Here is a 20,545-nt window from a genome sequence, read left to right on the forward strand (position 1 = left end):
AAAATAATTGTTATTTAAAAAATGCTAAATAAGCTAAAAAAAATCACAAAAAATGGGTGTTAATTAAAACATAAATGCAAAAATTATTTTAAAAAATACATATATAAAATTAGTAATTAAAAAAACAAGATAATAAAAAAAACATATATATAAAAAAATGAAGTCAGGCCTTGCGTCTGGCCCATAAAAAAGAGCCCACTTGTAAGCCTTCATTTTTTTTTTCTAAAGTCCATGGGGCAGATGTATTTGCCAAGAAAAAAAATAAACAACGTTGCACAAAATCTAGTACTGTGGTGGCTGGAAAATAAAACTCTTGTTTTTTTGATCCATACATGTACTTTCAAACCCCCTTTTTATAACAACCATTTAGGAAACATCATTGAAATTGAATAAAAAAAACACAAAAAAACCCAAAACCCATAATCAACTTGAATAAAAAAATTTCCAAACCCCATATCTTTTTTTAGGTGTTTTTAAGATTAAAAAACACTTAATCTTAACTCTTTTTATTATACGGAATCATTTGACACAAAAAAACAATTGTTTTAGTGGTTAAAATCATTATTAACAACAACTTTCTCTCTTTCAACTAAAATCTAGTGACTTCCCTCTCTCTCCCCCACTAAAAAATGACTAAAAAAAATAAAATAAAGTTGATGTCAAAATGTAATTTTTAAAAATTATAGAAACCAGCTACCTAATAGTTTTAAAAGGATAAAAGACTAAAAGGAAATTTTTAAACAAATGGCAAAGCCGCCAATTATGTTACATGTGTTTTTCATTTAAGCCCTATTTCTTTCAATTCAACCCTCACCTCCCAAAATACATGTAATTGGGATCCAATTTGGGTTTAAAAGGGTTTAATTGTGAAAAAAAAAGTTCAAGGATCAAATTAAGATGTTCAAAAAAATCACTATTACAATCCATAATGAATTATGAGATAGAAAGCAATAAAAAAGCTTAAGTAAAAAACCCACACGCTTTTATATATTATGTTAATGATGAATATGTAACTATACAAAGAGTTAAGATCTTATTTAAATGATTGCTCGAGATATGCAATTGTAAAATATGTATTAATTAACTAAATATTTTTAAAATTATAATTAAAATAAAAAAATAGTTTTTATTTAAGACTAAATTTTATAATTAGGATGTTATATGTGACAAGAGAGTCTTCACATAATCATAATCTAAGTACTCATATATTTCTAGATGAGTTCGGTAAAATAATTTTTTTATTTTTTTTCTTAATCACTACTAAGAAAAAAAAAAGTAACAAATGTATAGTGTTCTAATTAAAAAAAAGGTCAACAAGAGTCGAGCAACTAAAATCTAAAGGTTTTAAGAAACGAAAGACTAAGTTATGATTCTGTTAATAATTCAGGGACTGAAATATTAATCTACTCATCTTACAATCAATTTGCCACTATTTTCTCACCCATATCCCTCCCGCCAAACAAAAAGGGTTTAAGCTCCTCTCTTCTCTCCAATTCAAAAGCCCTAACCCCCAATTTTCTCAAATCCAAACCCTAACCACAATGAGCTACGCGGCCTACAAGATGATGCACTGGCCAACCACCATAGACACGTGCGTCTCTGGTTTCGTAACCCATTCTCGCTCCGAGTCAGCACATCTTCCTCAACTACCCACTGACGATCTTGACTCTGACTGGCCTTCACGCCGCCGCCGCGGTGGAGGAATTGGCCCTACTCCGAACCTAATTGTTGCTTCCGGTAATGTTCTTGAACTCTATGTTGTCAGGGTTCAAGAAGAGGGGGCGAGGAGTTCGGGTGAATTGAAGCGTGGTGGAGTTATGGATGGTGTTGCTGGAGCTTCTCTTGAGCTTGTTTGCCATTACAGGTATGGTAAATTTGAAAAAGGAACGATCGTTTTGAAGGTTTTAGGGGTTTGGGCTTGCTGGTTTTGGATGAATTTGGAAATTTGATTGAAAGAAGGTAGATATTAGTGGTGTGTGTGGAAATTTAGGGTTTAGGTTCTCGGGTTTGGCTCATTGAAATATCTGATTAAACAGTATGCTGGTCTTGGATGTATCTGTTGTGGGTTTGGCTCAAAATGGAAACCTGATGTTTGTGTTTTTTGGTTTTGGGTAAATTGGAAGCTAAACTAGCTAACATTTTCTGGTGAATGTGTGGATTTAGGTGTTTGTAGTTTTGGGTTTGGGTCAAGTTAGAGACTTGATTTTTATTCCGAGGTTATCAATGTAATTGTTCATTGTTCCTGTCTTTTTTTTTTTTTTTTGTCTTTTGAAGGGTAATGTTGAATTGGTTTTGCAGGTTACATGGTAATGTTGAGTCAATGGGGGTGTTGTCTGTTGAAGGTGGTGATGATTCTAGGAGAAGGGATTCTATTATATTAGCATTTAAAGATGCAAAGATTTCTGTTTTGGAGTTTGATGATTCAATTCATGGACTTCGCACGAGGTAAAGTTTTATACTGTCTATCATCATTGTTGATGTGGAGCTTTTGATTGCATTTTGGTAGTTGTGCTACTACAAATCTATTTGACTTTCTGACAATGTTTTACTTCTTGTTTTGTTTAAAATTCATTCCTTTTCAGCTCTATGCATTGTTTTGAAGGTCCAGACTGGCGTCATTTGAAAAGAGGTAGAGAATCATTTGCAAGAGGTCCATTGGTAAAGGTTGATCCTCAAGGAAGATGCGGAGGTGTTCTTGTTTATGATTTGCAGATGATAATACTTAAGGCTGCTCAGGTAACTTTTCCTGCTTAATGTAGTCAAACTTTTAACTCTCTGTAATCCAAATTATTCAACTACTTCAACCCTTTTTTCCTTTAAGATGAATCATGTTTTTGTAAATAGCATGTAAAGTAATCACACCTGATAGATTTACAACATAAAACTGTTCTAAAGTGTTGTGAATATCAAAGGGTCTCGAGCTGGATGTTGCCATTATACACAAGGCACATTTTTATACATGATATGAACCCAGATACCATCCGGGATTGATTCTGAAATTAAATGAACTATGAACCATAACATTTAACTCATTCCTGTATCAAAAATGAACCATAAAAAAATAATAAAAAACAATAAAGAAAGCAACTCTTGACAGACCCTTGGAGATATGGTTTTTGTACAGGCAGAGAAAAAAAAAAAAGAACTCTTGGGGTTTATACCTTCAACAATATTTTGGGTTTTGTGCAAGGAGCAAAGTGAAAGAGCGTAAGGGGAAGAGTGCTGATTCTAATAAACCACTGCTTTCCACAGATTGACTATAGCACCAGCTCACTGTCGCTTGGTATTGGATCTTTCCCATATGAATAATTTTCCCTGCATCGGGAACTCCTACTATTTTTAGTTTGTATACCTACATTATTCTTTCTTTAAGAAGACAGTTTCCCATGATCAAGCTTAGTAGAGCTCCAAACTCTGAAGCAGAATGAACCACTTTCCTGGTTTACCCACTCAACTACTTGAAGGATTCTTGCCAAAATTTTGGGTTTTGGCTTGCTGGAAAGCATATTCTTTTGCAATGAAGACTTCATATAATTCATAGATTATCTGTTCCAGATGTTTACTTTCTGATTTACAGTCATTGAACTTTGTTGTTAGTTTCTTTTGCTTTGTGAATGGGTGGTAGTCCTTTGTGCCTGCATTTATGAGGTGGTTTCTCATGAAAGAAATTGAAAATAGTAATGTCTTTACTTTAATCTTTGAGACAGAAAATTTTGACCCTGAAACTTTTGTTGTCAGGCTGGTTCTGCCTTGGTTCAAGATGAAGATGCTTTTGGTTCCGGAGCTGCTATCTCTGCTCATATTGCCTCTTCTTACATCATCAATCTTAGAGATTTAGACATGAAACATGTAAAAGATTTCATATTTGTGCATGGTGAGTCTGGTTTATGAACCCAATTTCCTTGTCTATACCGTGCTTTGAACCTAAAACCTGGGGCTAATGGATGTTTAAAACGAATGTTGCAATATGTGAGCATGTCAACACTGGCAAAAAAGTTTGGGTATGGTGGGGGTAGGTCCGAGGTTTGTATCTTACCTATGAAGAATATGTAGATCAAACTAGGTCTGGGTTAATTTTTGAAGATAAAGACTTTTCTGAATTATAGATACATATGCATGCCAAACTTTTTGTACTGCATATTTTTAATTGACATTTTAAATTGCTGATTGCAAGTTTGAAATCTGGTAGTCTACCTTTCCACACTTTGTCTTCATACGATGTATTCTTCATAAGGCATTAGCATGTTGTATGAGGTAGTTGTGTATTCTCATTTTAACATGTACACAAGAGCTTTGATCATTTTACATTTCCGACACTGTTTGATGTTTCCTGATGTGTTGCAATATGCAGATTATATTGAACCTGTGGTGGTTGTCCTTCACGAGCGAGAGCTTACTTGGGCTGGGCGTGTTGTGTGGAAGCATCATACTTGCATGATTTCTGCTCTTAGTATCAGTACAACTTTGAAGCAACCTACCCTTATATGGTCTATTGGAGTATGTTTCTAAAAGAACTACCTTAAGGAATCAAAAAATTAATATTAGAAAAGCTGTGTTTTGGCAAATTTTTGTCACCTTTATATGAAATTTTATACAGGCCTATTTCTTGAGACCTATGTCTAGTGATGGAGAACAATTATCCTAGGAGTTATGAACCAGATTGACAAGGCCAAACCTAAAAAGAAGTCTGCAAAGAAACCCAAAAGCATTTGATATGAAACATGAAATTACTATTTTCCTGTTTTAATTATTTTCCTAGTTAATTTTGGATTTTAATTATTTGTTTCCTCTTTACATTAGGACTTTTAATTTAATTAGTATTTTACCATTTAAGAATCGTAATGCTAGATTGATTCTATTAATTAGATAAGTTTTAATTAGGAATCCTTTCCTATAAAAGATTTTAGGATAATATAAATAGGGATGTCTAGTTTATTTTATGGAGATAAAGACTATTATTTAGATTTAATAAAAATACCAGAGAATTTTCTCTAGATTTCTCGACAGTTAGGTCTCCATACGTTGTGCCACCTTGACACATCTAGCCTTGTATATATTCATGGTGGGCATAGATATTATCAAAGCATCACTTTATAGAAGGTTTTGGCATTTTTAATAAATATTTTCAAATCATCATAATAATTCTGATCTCCAATGAAGATGTCTTAGTTTTCTGCTTTGGGTTAAAACTGGTGGTCTCGCATTTTTCCATCTTATTGGACATTGTCTCAAGTAATAACTACGTCATACAGCCCCCCAAAAAATTCATATATTATTTGGGAGTTTGCAGAGTTTTTTCTTACATTTGTTTTCTCCTTCAGAATCTCCCGCATGATGCTTATAAGCTGCTTGCAGTGCCATCTCCCATTGGCGGTGTTCTTGTGATTGGTGTGAACACTATCCATTATCACAGTGAGGTAAGCTCAACTGCTGCCAGAGTCTGATTTCTGATGGATATATTTCTAGTTTTATTCTTTCATCTGTAAGCATAATAACACCTGAGTGTGTTGTTTGTGCAGTCAGCTTCTTGTGCATTGGCTCTGAACAGCTACGCTGCTTCTGTTGATAGCAGGTATTTACTCTGTCTACCTCTTTGAAACCATGCCTTCAGACAAACAATAAAATATCTGAACTGTATTGTGTTTTTCTGTCATCATTTTGTAAAATAGCAAGCCCTTAAATGTGAATGCAATTGGTCTGTGCTAAAATTTTAGAAAATTGGCCTCTTCACGCTACTATAGCTTTCAATTGAATTAATCTGCTGTTTAGTTTTCCAGTTTGTCTTATAAACATGCTGCCTTTTTGTTTGCATTTTCTTTTATTTTTCCCCTTTCATTAGTCAAGAGCTGCCAAGAGCAACTTTCAGTGTGGAACTTGATGCTGCCAATGCAACTTGGCTATCAAAAGATGTAGCCTTGCTGTCAACAAAAACTGGGGAACTCTTGTTACTGACCCTTGTTTATGATGGAAGGTAGCTGCGTCCCATCTCTTTTTTATTTATCTATTTTCTTGCAACAATTAGCAGCTCCCGCATTACTAATAATAACTTGCTTGAAATCCTAAATTCTAGAGTTTAGCCAGCAACAAAGCTGATTGAGAGGAACAGAGCTATGCAGATCGATCTAGTTTGGGACGGAGGTGTCTTTGAATTGAGATTTAGTTTATTTTTGTGATATTGCAAGTGGCCACTATAGCTATTAAGATTACTTGATATGAGGAGTTCTAGAAGAATGAAAAAGCACAGAGATGATTTTTTTTTCCTTTCATTTTTTCTTGTTTTCAGATGTGCAATCTAGATTGTTTGGGTATTTATCTGTGTGCAAGTTTGTGGTTGTTGACATAGTTTTTGAAGTTTGGTTATTGCTATATTTTATTAATGCTCTAAGAGTTTTTTTTGCTTCACAAGATGATGGTTATAAATAGCAATGGTGGTCGGCGGTTAGAGAAATTGTTATATTGCTGCAAATCATGTGATGGGATTTGGTACTATGCACTGTTACCCTAAAGAGATCAAATTTTAAATTTGGATCTAGATAGATTTATAGATTTGAAATACATGTGAAAAGAGATGATCTTGAGAAGCTAAACACTTTGGAAAGTTTAGCTTGGTATGCAATTCTTACAATAGGTTAAATTTTGCTGGTCCAAAATTTTCATGTTTTAAGAAATTGCATCATGTGTTTCCTTTTTCAAATCATTTTGCTCTGATGTTATGAATCTTTCATATTCCATGTGCTTTTGGAATCAAGTTTCTTTTTGAATAGCTCATGTTTTTGATGTTTCTTTTTCCTCTCCCCTTGAAGGGTTGTGCAGAGACTTGATCTTTCCAAGTCTAAAGCTTCTGTACTTACTTCGGTTAGTTACTTCTAACAGATTCTTTGTCCTAAACTCCTTTTCATGTGAAGCTTTCTTCTGTATTCTTTCCATTGATATAATTCTTGACTATGTTTTTCTCCTAAAAACATTTTTTTTCATACAGGATATTACAACACTTGGAAACTCGTTCTTTTTTCTGGGAAGTCGTTTGGGAGACAGTTTGCTTGTGCAGTTTACTTCTGGATTGGGATCTTCAATGTTGTCACCTGGTTTAAAGGAAGAGGTATTGTGTTGGATGCCTTCCATTCTTCTTTGCAAGTTAATGTTGACAAGTTCAATGAAATTGTTTTGGCCCATCAAATTCTACATGTTTTCTGCCTCTGAAATTCAAGCAACTGGCAATCATCTTTGGATCATGTTGTAAATCTTAGTCTTAAAATTGTCAGACTAATTATTTTTATCCTCTCACAACTGGTCTTGATAAAAAATTTCTTTTCCAGAGTTGTTTTCAAGCAAATTTCTCTCTATCAATTGCTGTTTTCTTTTTTCTATAATTCTGAAACCTTCTCTGCTACCTGTGTATCTACAGGTTGGAGATATTGAAGGTGATTTGCCTTCAGCAAAGCGATTGAAGGTGTCCTCTTCTGATGCTTTACAAGATATGGTTAGCGGGGAGGAACTTTCCTTGTATAGTTCAGCGCCAAATAATGCCGAATCATCACAGGTTGTATTCGGTTATAGTTCTCCTTTATACTTTATCCACAATGCATTTTATAGAAGTAAAAAATAAAGGAGCAAGAACACTTATCCTGGGAATGATGCAGGGCAGATTAGAATTTCTGTCCTACAACTAAAAGCATTTTATGATGAGCCAGGCCTGGAAATATGGGGATTTAAGGGTTTTGATTAAAGAATAAAGGATTTGAGTTTTACAACTCAAGTATGAGTTTGAGGTAGCTACTGGGGTTGATCTTGACTCATAGGTAAGATAAATCACGTCGCATCGCGCCATCTAACATGTTGGACTCAAAGTGAGGAAGAAGACTGAACAATTTCCACTATCCTTCTAAGTTTAGCAATAGCACCCTATTGATCTTCTTAGTTTTATTTTCAAGTCAGAGGCTAATCTAAAATGATCCTCCTTTTCCTATCACTGAAAACAACACAAATGTGTTTCTTGATTGCCATGACCGTGACCATAATGGGCAGATTTTTTTTTTTAAAATGTTTTGCCACAATTATTGTGATATTTTAGCTTTGACTGTCTATTCTAATTTTATTCTGGTTTGCATTTTTCCTAATAACATTTTTTTTTTAATAATCCTGTCCCTCTTTTTTGTCTTTATGGGTACAGAAAACTTTCTCATTTACAGTGAGGGATTCGTTGACCAATGTTGGCCCTTTGAAGGACTTTGCATATGGTTTAAGGATTAATGCGGATGCAAATGCAACTGGAATCTCCAAACAAAGCAACTATGAATTGGTTAGTTTCACACATCACACTGCTATTTTTGTTATGTTTTACATATTTGACATTCTAAAACCTATTAGAAGGTAAGGAAGTGAAATCTCAGGAATAAGTTACTGTAAGTTTTGAGGTTCACTCAAGATGTTCAGCACCCTCCCCCAATTTGATTTCTGGTACCACCAGGCTTCAGATCTAACAATTGGCTCCATGTTTAATAAGAAGTTATGATTTATGGATTTTTTTGAGTCAAGAGTTTCAGAATGGAAAAGCTCTTGTTTCAAATTCTATGATCTTTAAATTTTTCTTGGTTAATCTTTTCAGGTGTGCTGTTCCGGACACGGTAAAAATGGCGCTCTCTGTGTCCTTCAGCAATCAATTCGCCCAGAAATGATTACAGAGGTTTATCCTTAATCTTATTTTTATGATTCTTAGACGGGAAATAGCTTCGAGCTTTATAATTTCTTATGATTTTGTTTGGATTATAGAGTTGTATCCATGTTACAATGCCATACAGATTCTGTTATTTGAATATTTTTCATTAACTATTTTGGATGTCCTTATTATTGGATCATACAATGTATTGTTGCTGGTAAAACATCATTCTTTCCCCTTAAAACTTCTTGTGATTACTTCCATAAGGTCCAGTAACTTTTACCACCACTCTTTTCATTTTTTTCATAATATTTCCTTCTCAGGTACAACAGAGAATCCTCTATCAAGATGAAAGTTTTTATATCCTAGTTTGTTAATATCAAGTACTTTCATGTCTCATTGATGATGATATTGTTGATTTAATATTTACATTTAGGCCACTGACAGTTTGCAACACGATACCATCTTTTATCTAAACAGTTTGTAAATGGAATCATTATTCAATCTGTACAGTTTTACAATTATGCACTGCAACTTCATTAAGACCAACTTTTCTCCTGGCTAAGTGCATCTTTTCTTGTACACGTGTTTCTGAATACAGGTTGAACTTCCTGGATGTAAAGGAATTTGGACTGTTTACCACAAGAATGCACGTAGTCATAGTGTTGACTCATTGAAAATGGCTTCGGATGATGAATATCATGCATATTTGATCATAAGTATGGAGGCACGTACAATGGTAATCTCATTAACTTGTGTTAACAGAATTTATTTGCAAAATCTGCAAACTGTGTGGTTCTCAGTTGAACTTCTTATGACCTGATGCATAGAAGATACTTGTTAGAAGTCTTCACATCTTATTTTTAATATTTTATTAAAATATCAAGTTGCTCTGCAATTTCCAATTTGGAATAATACAAACATATGGAAAGAGCTATGTTTAATATCTTTATAACTGAACAAGAGACTTTCCAGTCCTTTCACCGCATTTTGGTGTCTTTTTTTTCTTCGTGTTTTCTCATACAAGTGACCATTTGCTGCATTCAGTAAAATTATCAGAATTGTCTAGGTAAGTAGGCAAAGTGAAAGTGGCAAGTCAGGAAAGTTATGGAATCAAATGAGAAAAAAAAAAGGGTAAAATATGTGAGTGCAGTAGAGTTGCAAAAATAAGTTTGAAATATACATCCACATAATATGCCTTATTGTTTTTCAGAAGACTTGAGATAAATATAGGAGCTTAGGACATTGTTCAGGTCAGCACTTGCACAATCCCCTATTAAATGGGATCGATGCTATACCACAAAGAGTTTCTACTTGATGTCATCATAGTTTAAATAGAGGATATAGCTATAATAAGAATATGAGCCAACTTCTTGTACTTAGGCAGTTTGAACGCTATAAATGAAAATGTCCATCTCTCTCCCTCTCTCTTTCTCGCACACACTGGTATGGACTTCGATACTTTGTGCTTCTCATCTATATAGAATCAACCTGTTTATTATCTATAATTTTGATGAATGCCTCTATCTGTGAAATTTAATTCTCTTTCTCTCTCTCCCCTATGAATGTTTATTATTTCTGCTTCTCATCTATAGGGAATTATCCTGTTTATTATCTGTAATTTTAATGTATGTCTCCATCTTCAAAATTCAAGTAATTCGTTATGAATACTGGGCAATAAGTTGCTAGTTTTGGAATAATTTATGGGGTGTAATTTCATGTCTTTTTCACAGTAATCTCTATGTCCACCTTAGGAGCTTGCCACCCCTATTTTTTATTTGCTAAAGCGCATGGAATCATGTACATGTGCATCTCTCCCTAAGCATGACTAAATATAAGTGCAAAGCATCTTATACTCTGAAAGTCATCTACATGTACACTGAGATGATGGAGGAGAAAATTTAAAAATCAAACCTAATTTGCAGTGTCAAATGTTGTCATTTTCTTATCAAAAACACCTCCTTAGTTGTATAGTTTACGATCAATATCATGTAATTTGATTCTTTAATTGCAATCTATTTTTGCATGCTGGGTAGGTGCTTGAAACTGCTGATCATTTGACGGAAGTCACTGAAAGTGTGGACTATTTTGTGCAAGGAAGAACAATTGCTGCGGGGAACTTGTTTGGAAGGTGAGAATTCATCTAATTTCAGTGACTTGAATTTACTTTCTTATGAATGCGGCTTTGATTTCCTTGCTTCTTTATATTGGCTTGCCTTTTAGATGACTATTTTTTCTTTTCATTCAATTTCTGAAATGTAAATGGGTGTTGTTCTATCGATTTTTTTATGCTGTTATAAAGCATGAATGCCAACTGTTACCAATAAATTCTATACAACTACCTTTCCCATTGATTTTTGCTATGCTTCTTGTTGTCTATAGGCACATGTATGGCTTGTCATACAAATTAGAATGATAAGTGATTGAAGACATGTCATCTAAGGCTTGCTGTAAATTGTGACTGAATGATTTTATTGCTTTACTGGTTGCTTGACTATGTTTCGCAAATTATTTTCCATTTTATTTCTTTTCCCTTGAGATGAGAAATTGGCTCCATTTTCTTGATATCAACTTAGAAACTAAAATTTCCTGCTTCTTGGTTATTTCCCTTCTCAGACGTCGAGTTGTTCAGGTGTTTGAACGTGGTGCTCGAATCTTAGATGGTTCTTTTATGACTCAAGATTTAAGCTTTGGAGGTTCTAATTCGGAAACTGGTCGTTCTGAGAGTTCCACAGTGATGCATGTGTCTATTGTGGATCCATATGTTTTAGTTAGAATGGCTGACGGGAGTATTCAGATTCTTGTTGGAGGTATGTTATGACATGGATTAGTTTTCAACATATTTGTTTTAGTTTTATGATATGGTTTTGTTAGCTCACAACTCTCTTTCCAAGCAAGTTTCCATGAAAGCTTCCATAATGGATGGTAGCATTCCATGAAACGTTTCTTTTAGTTCCTTTCATTTTGACATGGTCAAATTGTGAAGGCATTTCATAGATTTTGTAACTCAATGAAGAGGCTCATACCCTTCTTTTGTGCTCAAAGTATGCGGATATTTTTAGGGATAGGTTCTTGGATCCTCCCATTCTAGTTCGGGAGCTCTCATGCTAGATTACTGTATGGGCCAGAATGCCCTTGCCTCTTCACCTAATAAGTATAACTTATTGTTTTAGCTGGTAGCGTCATGCTATAGCAATTCTAAGATTGTAAAGCATCAGCCATATGATTGATACACATTATAAAGTCTTAGAACGTGTCTAAGATTGTAGTTTTAGTTACCCAAACACTATGAAAGCTGACCTCTATCAATGTATTGATGGTGTCACATTTAATAAAATTCCTATTTTAGCTTCATATAGATAAGCTTATAGCATTGTTGAAGGTCTGTACTGGAGGAATTAATGTTTTCAAGATGCTGAGATGCACCAGGCAAGGCGAGGCTAGGCGACACTGCCTTTATTAGCCTCGGGCGATGAATTTCAATGAAGCACTGCCTAGGCGAGTGCCTCATGAGTGAGTGTCATGCGATAAAGCGAGCACCAGATTGAAATACTTCTTTTTTTATTGCATTTTTTTAACTGATTTATGTTTTGACCTTTTTGTTCATTTTTTAATTTACCACAAGAAACAACTTGGGGGTTTTTTTTTGTTGAAAAAAACAGTAAAAAAATCATTAAAGTGGGAGACATACAGTTAAGGAAGGACACTTGAAGAGAAATACTAGCCAAAGTTTGCGTTGAACAGAGAACAACAACACAATTACAGAACATGAAAGCATGGATGAAGATGTTTTTGAAGATTAATGAATAATGATGATGATTTTTAAGTTTTCTTTTTAATCTATTTGGCTACTTTCTACTTTAAATTATCTTATTTTGTTATGGTATTTTATATTTTCTGTGACTATGTTATGGTATTTTATAACTTTATAAAATATAACTTTATATGACTGTTATAGTATTTTTATATTTTCTTTTTATTTTCTAATGATCTAATCTGAATTGGGAAGGTATATATTTGAGATTTATATAATATAATATAATATTATACATATATATTTTTTTAATCTATAGCATATCTCCTTGGTTCATTCGGGCACTTTTATTGCCTTTTGCCTTTGACAACACCAAGGAATATAGAAAGAAGCTTGCGGTCTTTGAAAGTGCAACCATGATTGTCATTCTTCTCCAACCATATTGATGATGCTTCTATACTGCAGGGAGGAGAAAAGGATAGAACTGGATTTTTTTCATGTTTGGCTGGTTGGAGTGATGGGAAAGAAATGAAAGGACATTTTCCTTCTTCATGGGCCCACAAAGTCTGATTCTACTCAAAGTGGAGGGATCAGAAATATTCATGAGTGAAATATGGATTATTTTCCACATGGAAATGTTTGATCCTTCTTCATGTGCAGTCCATTCTTCCACAACAATATCTTTCATATCTTTTCCTTCACCCTTAAGTTCCCTCCGAATTCCAGTAACATTTTGATTCAGTTGTCTGGACTAGTTTGTAGGAACTACCTCTTCTGTCTAGATTAGGTTCCTCAGATGGTGCTCTATAGTTTTGGCATATATCATCTGGAATTGCAGTAATTGATATTAATTTGAAGAATCTTGTAGTTTGACACTGCTGTTGTTAATTTTTTCAAGTTGCTTAAGGTTTAAAGTTTGAACTGAAACATCCAAGGTATTGGATTTTACAGTCAGGTGGCTGTAAATGTTAATTGACTGCAGTAATAATACCATATGATCCAAAAATTCTATCTGGGTGAATGATATATGTTTTCATATGCCTTTGTACAGGCATGGCATGCCCTTGTTGTATTGTGAAACTGTGGTTTTCTTCTGCTCTGTTTGTTTAACAGATTTTTCTTTTTTCTTTTCTTTTCTGGAATTTTTAACAAGGGACATGTTTAATTTGGAATTTCAGATCCTTCTGCTTGTACAGTTTCTGTAAACACTCCGTCTGCCTTTCAGAGCTCAACGAAATCAGTATCTGCCTGCACACTGTATCATGATAAAGGGCCAGAGCCATGGCTCCGGAAGACAAGTACAGATGCATGGCTTTCTACTGGAATTAGCGAGGCTATTGATGGTGCTGACAGTGGAGCTCATGAGCAGGGTGACATATACTGTGTTGTTTGTTATGAGACTGGTGCCCTTGAAATATTTGATGTGCCAAATTTCAATTCTGTGTTCTTCGTGGATAAATTTGTCTCTGGAAAAACTCATCTCCTTGATACCTGCACGGGGGAACCTGCTAAAGATCTGATGAAGGGGGTGAATGAAGAAGTTGCCGGTGCTGGCAGAAAAGAAAGTACTCAAAACATGAAGGTTGTCGAATTGGCTATGCTGAGATGGTCTGGACGTCACAGTCGCCCTTTTCTTTTTGGAATATTGACTGATGGAACAATTCTTTGTTACCACGCACACCTTTTTGAAGGTCCAGATGGTACTTCTAAACTAGAAGATTCTGTTTCTGCTCAAAATTCTGTTGGTGCTAGCAGCATCAGTGCTTCAAGGCTTAGAAATCTGCGATTCGTTCGGGTCCCCTTGGACACATATACTAGGGAGGAAACGTCAAGTGAAACCTCATGCCAAAGGATTACGACTTTCAAGAATATTAGTGGTTATCAAGGGTTTTTCCTTTCTGGATCAAGACCAGCTTGGTTTATGGTATTTAGAGAGCGACTGCGAGTTCATCCACAGGTAAGCTCTCAGCAATTTGAAGTGCTATCTAATGATTCAAATTTGATGTCTCTTGACATTTTTACTGCCTAAGCAAGCATGGCACTTGATAAGTGCCTGTTTTTCTTTCACTTCATCTGACTCTCGTGCTGTTATATATGATTTTCTTGCAGCTATGTGATGGATCTATTGTTGCCTTCACTGTTCTTCACACTGTCAATTGTAATCATGGGCTCATTTATGTCACGTCACAGGTTGAACAATTATAAGATTCTTATTCTCTGTTTGATGCTTTGATAGAATATATTAGAACTTTTGAGGCTGGGTGGAATTCATTTTTCATTTTCCTATCTTACAGGGCAATTTGAAGATTTGTCACTTGTCATCTGCCTCGAGTTATGACAACTACTGGCCAGTGCAAAAGGTGCTCCTCTTTTCTCATTCATGTTTCCTCTATCATCTCTGTCCATATGAGAGTTGATATTTGCTTACAGGCATCGATGTGCTCATTAGAAATTTTGTTTTTTCGTTAGATTCCTTTGAAAGGAACTCCACATCAAGTGACTTATTTTGCAGAGAGGAATTTATACCCTCTCATAGTTTCAGTTCCTGTAAGTGTCTTCTCTTTCTATCTAATTTTTTCTTGCTTAGCTAGTTTTTGTGAAGTATGTTTTCTTAGATCGTTAAAACAGCATTTTTGTGGGCATGATTCTGACATGGACAGTGTCTGGTCCAAATCATATATGGCTGGTTATGGGAATTCAGTTTGGATTGTATGATAGAGAACTAAGAGAAACTTTGAGAACTGATAGTTAATTACCAAGGTGTCTTTGATTATTAAAGACAATGTTCATATTGAAAATTTTGCTTTATTTGTTATCAAAATAGTCTTAATAGGAGTATCCTCTATTTTCCTATGTAACTTATTTTTGACGGTGTCTTTCCCATAGTTACTGGATTTGTGGATTTGCAAATATTTTACGTCACATGTTCTGAATAGCAGTACAATTGCATATTGAATCATCTTGGAGCACAATCTGGATTGGTCATTTTGGTGACCCAATTTTGTTGAAGGGGGAACTGGATAAGTGCGCGCGCGCGTGCGCGTGTGTGTGTGTGTGAGAGAGAGAGAGAGACTTGCCAGGGACTCTGCAAGGATGGCGGCAGAAAGGTTTTGGGGACATGTATTATGACTGGCGAGCTTCAAATCTAAAATACTAGGTTGGGTAAGATAAACAAAAAAAGAAAACAAGGTTGGGATGAGTTGATTCCTACACTGTACTTATCCTTTCTGCCAACAAAGTGTTTGCTAGCCAAAAACAGAAAAAATAGTGGGAAAGGAGAGAGGGAGAGAGTTGATTCTACACTGTGCACTTATCCTTTCGGATCCACGTTCCTCTGGAGTCATCAACATCTGCCTTGCTTCCTTTATAACTTCTGTTATTGCTTGCTTCATTTACAGACTGATTTCTGAAATAAATCACTGTATTAAAGAAATGATGTTTTAGCATTCTTGGAAGTGGAATGAGTACAACTTTTATATCTGGTTAAATTTTTCAATCTTCTGTTACCAAGTTTCACTAGCCAAAAGAAATTAAATAGTTTGTCTCCATGGATATTCGAGTCTCGACTATAGTGTAGCGTAGCAACTTCTACCTGAACATGTCATACTGGCATCTTATACATTATATTGATGATGATATAGTTCTGTGTGGCCTTTTTTGTTTTTTAAATGGAGCACAGCCTGCAGCTGTAATGCCACTTTCACTTTCTTCTGCAGGTTCAAAAGCCAGTAAATCAAGTTCTTTCATCACTGGTTGATCAAGAAGTTGGCCATCAGATTGAGAATCATAATTTGAGTTCTGATGAAATACACCGAACTTACAGTGTAGATGAATTTGAGGTTCGGATTTTGGAACCATCTAATGGCCCTTGGCAAGTTAAGGCTACAATCCCAATGCAGACTTCTGAAAATGCATTGACTGTACGAATGGTTTCACTGTTTGTAAGTGACTTCTTCCATCCCTTCAGCTACTTTGCTATTATATCTTTTTAGCATCTTTTCTTTTTTATGAGAGATGGAGTGTGTGTGAGTGGTTGGTTGGATAATAATCCATGTATACATAGCAACTTTCCTTGGGAGAGTGACTTTTTGAGAGAGTAAGAGAGTTTATTTTCATAAAAAACAAGAAAGAAAATTCTATAACAACATGAAGAGAAATTCAAGGGTAAAAATGAGGTTTAGAGAGTGGAATTGTTAAAAGGAAGACACAATGGAATATCTAAACTTAGTGAGAAGGACCATCATGCCAGCTAAGCAGTGTTGTCTTTTGTAACTCTAGATTGTTTTCTGATGCCATTGTTTCTGATTTTCAATATAATTATAATAATCCATTTTTCACTCACATAGCACCTCAACACAGAATACAAGTACAAAGGAAAATGAAACACTTTTGGCTGTTGGGACTGCTTATGTGCAAGGGGAGGATGTTGCTGCTAGAGGACGTATTCTGCTGTTTTCTGTAGTGAAAAATCCAGAAAATTCTCAGATTTTGGTATGTTTTTTGATAGTTCTCTCTTTGCTTATAAATCCTTCTGTTTTATGTTCACCTAGTTATTACATAACTAGTCCACTATAGCAATCCCTTAAACCAATCTGTCTTTCAAACGTCTGCATTCATCAGTATTGATTTCATCACTGTGCTCTTCAGGTTTCAGAAGTTTATTCCAAGGAATTGAAAGGTGCTATATCTGCTTTAGCCTCACTTCAAGGCCATCTATTGATAGCTTCTGGTCCAAAAATTATTTTACACAAGTGGACCGGTACAGAGTTGACTGGTGTTGCATTTTCTGACGCTCCACCATTATATGTCGTGAGCTTAAATATTGTAAGTGACACTCAACGGCAGCATCTCTTCTGAACTTTTCTTTACATAGCTATCTGTTGTAAAGTTGATTCACTTTTTTCTGCTTGTTGCTATTGCATTTCAAAAGGAGAAAAAAAAATAAAAAATGAGGGGAGGGGGGGAATTCACTGATGTGAATTGTACTTTCTGATATTGATTGAATCATTTTGACCAAATTTTCTGTATCCAATAACAATGATGGGAATTTGTTAAAAATTGTTGTGTTTGGTTTGTCTTTATTACCCTTTCTCAATTTATGGAAAATAGATGGTTTTTGTTGTGCAAATTTATCCAGTGAGATTAGTTACTTCTAACTTTAGTCCAGAATTGCAGCAGGGCTCGCCAACATAACATGTTAGGTGGAAGCATTGATAGAAGCACTGCATCCTGTCTTTTTCATGTAACATTTGCACCTGCTTAATGCTTTCTTTTCCTCGTGGTCATACCTCTACATGCAATTGCAGGTGAAGAATTTTATTCTCTTGGGTGACATTCACAAAAGCATATACTTTCTTAGTTGGAAGGAGCAGGGAGCTCAGCTCAGCTTGCTGGCGAAGGATTTTGCCTCCCTTGATTGTTTCTCAACGGAGTTTTTGATTGATGGAAGTACTTTGAGCCTTGTGGTTTCAGATGAACAAAAGAATGTTCAGGTTTGGGCTTTATCACATGTTGCTTTCATGGATGTTGTCTGATATTGTTTTTGGTTGACAGCATTAGAATGGTGAGATAAAATTATATAAATTTGATTATGATGAAAAACTTGCAAGTAGGCTAGAAATTTTGATACCTTCAATATCTACTATGAAGTTAGTTTTTATCTTAACTTCCTCTTCTGCTTTTGACTAAATCATCATCGTTGTTCTGGAAATTTGAGAGACCTTCAATACTGTATTCACCTTTGCCACTTCACCTGGTAAGTCTTTCACTGTATTTTTAGACAGGTGAAATCCCTTCACAGGCCATGATGGCTAGTCTTATCATTGCCATATTAAGGGGTGCATTATTGACTTAAAGCTGTGAAGTTTCTTAGCTCAAACAGAAAATGAATGTACAAACTTGAGCAAATTTAGATTTTGAATGGGCAATTGTTTTGTCAAACATAATATATCTGCAACCAAAAGTAAAGATGCGACAAATGCGAGGCTGCAAATTAAATTACTGCCATCATAGAATTCATGAATATACAAACCGCCAATGAATTTGAATTTTGATAACACATTGTTATGATTTTTATGCAATCTACATGCATTTCTGTTGCTAGAGATTCTTTTTGCTCATCGTTTTACTTTGAGAATATTTTTGAATGGAAACAAGGACTAGCAGGATGGGGTGAAGTCGGTTCTGTTTTCACTGATTTTCAATTATTTTTTTTGGTGAAAACAGATATTCTATTATGCACCAAAGATGTCTGAGAGTTGGAAAGGACAGAAACTGCTTTCAAGGGCTGAATTTCATGTTGGTGCCCTTGTTACTAAGTTCATGAGGTTGCAAATGCTTTCCCCTTCACTTGATCGAAGTGGTGCCGCTCCAGTTTCTGACAAGACCAATCGCTTTGCTTTACTGTTTGGTACTTTGGACGGCAGCATAGGTTGTATTGCACCTCTTGATGAGCTCACATTTCGTAGGCTGCAGTCACTGCAGAAGAAACTTGTTGATGCTGTTCCCCATGTAGCTGGTTTAAACCCAAAATCATTCCGCCAGTTCCGCTCTGATGGAAAGGCTCACCGACCTGGCCCTGAAAGCATAGTTGATTGTGAAATGCTTTCCTAGTAAGTTCTTCCTGTTAAGTTAACAACCTGATTAAATGGGGGTGGTTAAGGCTGATTAACAACTTGTTTATCTTATGCCAAGTAAGCTTTCAATTTATAAGTAGGCCCAAGTCTTAAAGTGAGCATGCTCATTTATAAAAAGTACATAACTAACCATCAACAAAGTTTCTCATTTGCATCTGCTTCAACGAGGAATGAGAGAAATATAAATTACTAGTAATAAAGTTTTGGTTCTTTGTTTTGATTGGCAATCACACCATGTCGTCAAGGCTTATTTGTGATCTGTTTCTTACATGATCTCATTAAATAACTAGAATGTTGGGATGAGTTGTCATTGCTGTGATTCCAGTGAATGCGAGGCATCCATAGGCTGGCATTTGCTCATGGATTGTCATCTGTCATGATCACTTTGTCTACCGGACTAAATCTAGATGTTCCATTTTGCAGTTATGAGATGATCCCGTTGGAGGAACAGGTTGAAATTGCCCAACAGATTGGAACAACACGTGCTCAGATTTTGTCAAATTTGAACGACCTTACTCTGGGCACAAGCTTTCTGTGACTGTAACCAGGTTAGAGGCAGGAAGTACTGCAGGGTACGATATCCTTCACAAGGGCAATCAACTGATGTGCTCAAACTACTTGGTGCCAGCGTGCTGTTCAAGTCCTGGAGGAACAATTAAATGCAAAAGCAGCAACCTGAAACTGGATCAAGATCACTCATTCAAGACCCTTGCCTTCTTGGCAGGACTGACACTGGAGCATAGCCATTGTGCATCCTTTGTATCATTGGTAATTACTGTTCTGCATTTCAAAGGTTTCATGGCTTCAGCTCTAGAGAGTGGTAGCATCAAATAAGAAACGACAAATCTCAAACTTATCTGCCCAATGTTCTTGTAGAGCTGGAATTACTCGTTTGTTCAGAATTGACCATTCAAGCTGCTAAAACAGGCAATAGATAATATCCTCTTCTTTCTGTGCACCTCCTTTTTCCACTTTGCAAAATTAAGATGATGATGGAAAAGAACAGGGATCACATTCATTCTGACGAGTAATGGATAAGGTGGTGTGAGTTTTGTCTTGAAACCTAACTGGAACCCGACTGCTATTTATTATTCAATATAAAATAAAAGTATATATATATATATAATTTTATTTTATATTGAATAATAAATAGTGCATATTTTATATATTTATTTATTTTATTTATTTCTTAATAAATTTGTAGTAATATAATAGAAAATTGACTGGGATACTCGTTACCAATATACCTTCTTCTCTCAGTCTCTTTCGTATAATTAAATTATACCTAAAACTTATGAAACCCAAAAGAGCTGATTTGCAAGGATTTGGCTGCTGTATCACATCACATTTTAAGAATTGAAAAAATACACACACACACACTAAATGATACAAAGTAAATAAAAAAACCCCTACCTGCTTAATCATTATAATCTGATAGATTTTTAGTAACAAGAGTACACCAAGTAATCTAGAGAGTATATAATGTATTTATACATTATT

At 35.2% G+C, this 20,545-nt stretch overlaps 1 protein-coding gene across 1 annotated transcript; it reads left to right on the forward strand.

Moving 5' to 3' along the window:
- The first annotated feature begins 1,431 nt into the window (after nucleotides 1-1,431).
- On the forward strand, nucleotides 1,432-20,003 carry LOC118046676 (cleavage and polyadenylation specificity factor subunit 1). Its single transcript, XM_035055650.2, has 26 exons — nucleotides 1,432-1,864; nucleotides 2,299-2,445; nucleotides 2,583-2,736; nucleotides 3,739-3,874; nucleotides 4,352-4,497; nucleotides 5,322-5,417; nucleotides 5,520-5,572; nucleotides 5,840-5,971; nucleotides 6,804-6,855; nucleotides 6,980-7,099; nucleotides 7,406-7,540; nucleotides 8,171-8,299; nucleotides 8,606-8,683; nucleotides 9,258-9,395; nucleotides 10,693-10,787; nucleotides 11,273-11,466; nucleotides 13,589-14,367; nucleotides 14,520-14,600; nucleotides 14,705-14,770; nucleotides 14,880-14,957; nucleotides 16,127-16,351; nucleotides 16,770-16,901; nucleotides 17,058-17,234; nucleotides 17,717-17,902; nucleotides 18,636-19,021; nucleotides 19,469-20,003. Exons 1-26 carry the CDS (start codon nucleotides 1,542-1,544, stop codon nucleotides 19,581-19,583), a joined length of 4,353 nt encoding a protein of 1,450 aa, XP_034911541.1. The 5' UTR covers nucleotides 1,432-1,541; the 3' UTR covers nucleotides 19,584-20,003.
- The last annotated feature ends 542 nt before the right edge of the window (nucleotides 20,004-20,545 follow it).

Source organism: Populus alba, chromosome 12 (assembly GCF_005239225.2).
Source record: "Populus alba chromosome 12, ASM523922v2, whole genome shotgun sequence".
Lineage (NCBI taxonomy): Eukaryota > Viridiplantae > Streptophyta > Magnoliopsida > Malpighiales > Salicaceae > Populus > Populus alba.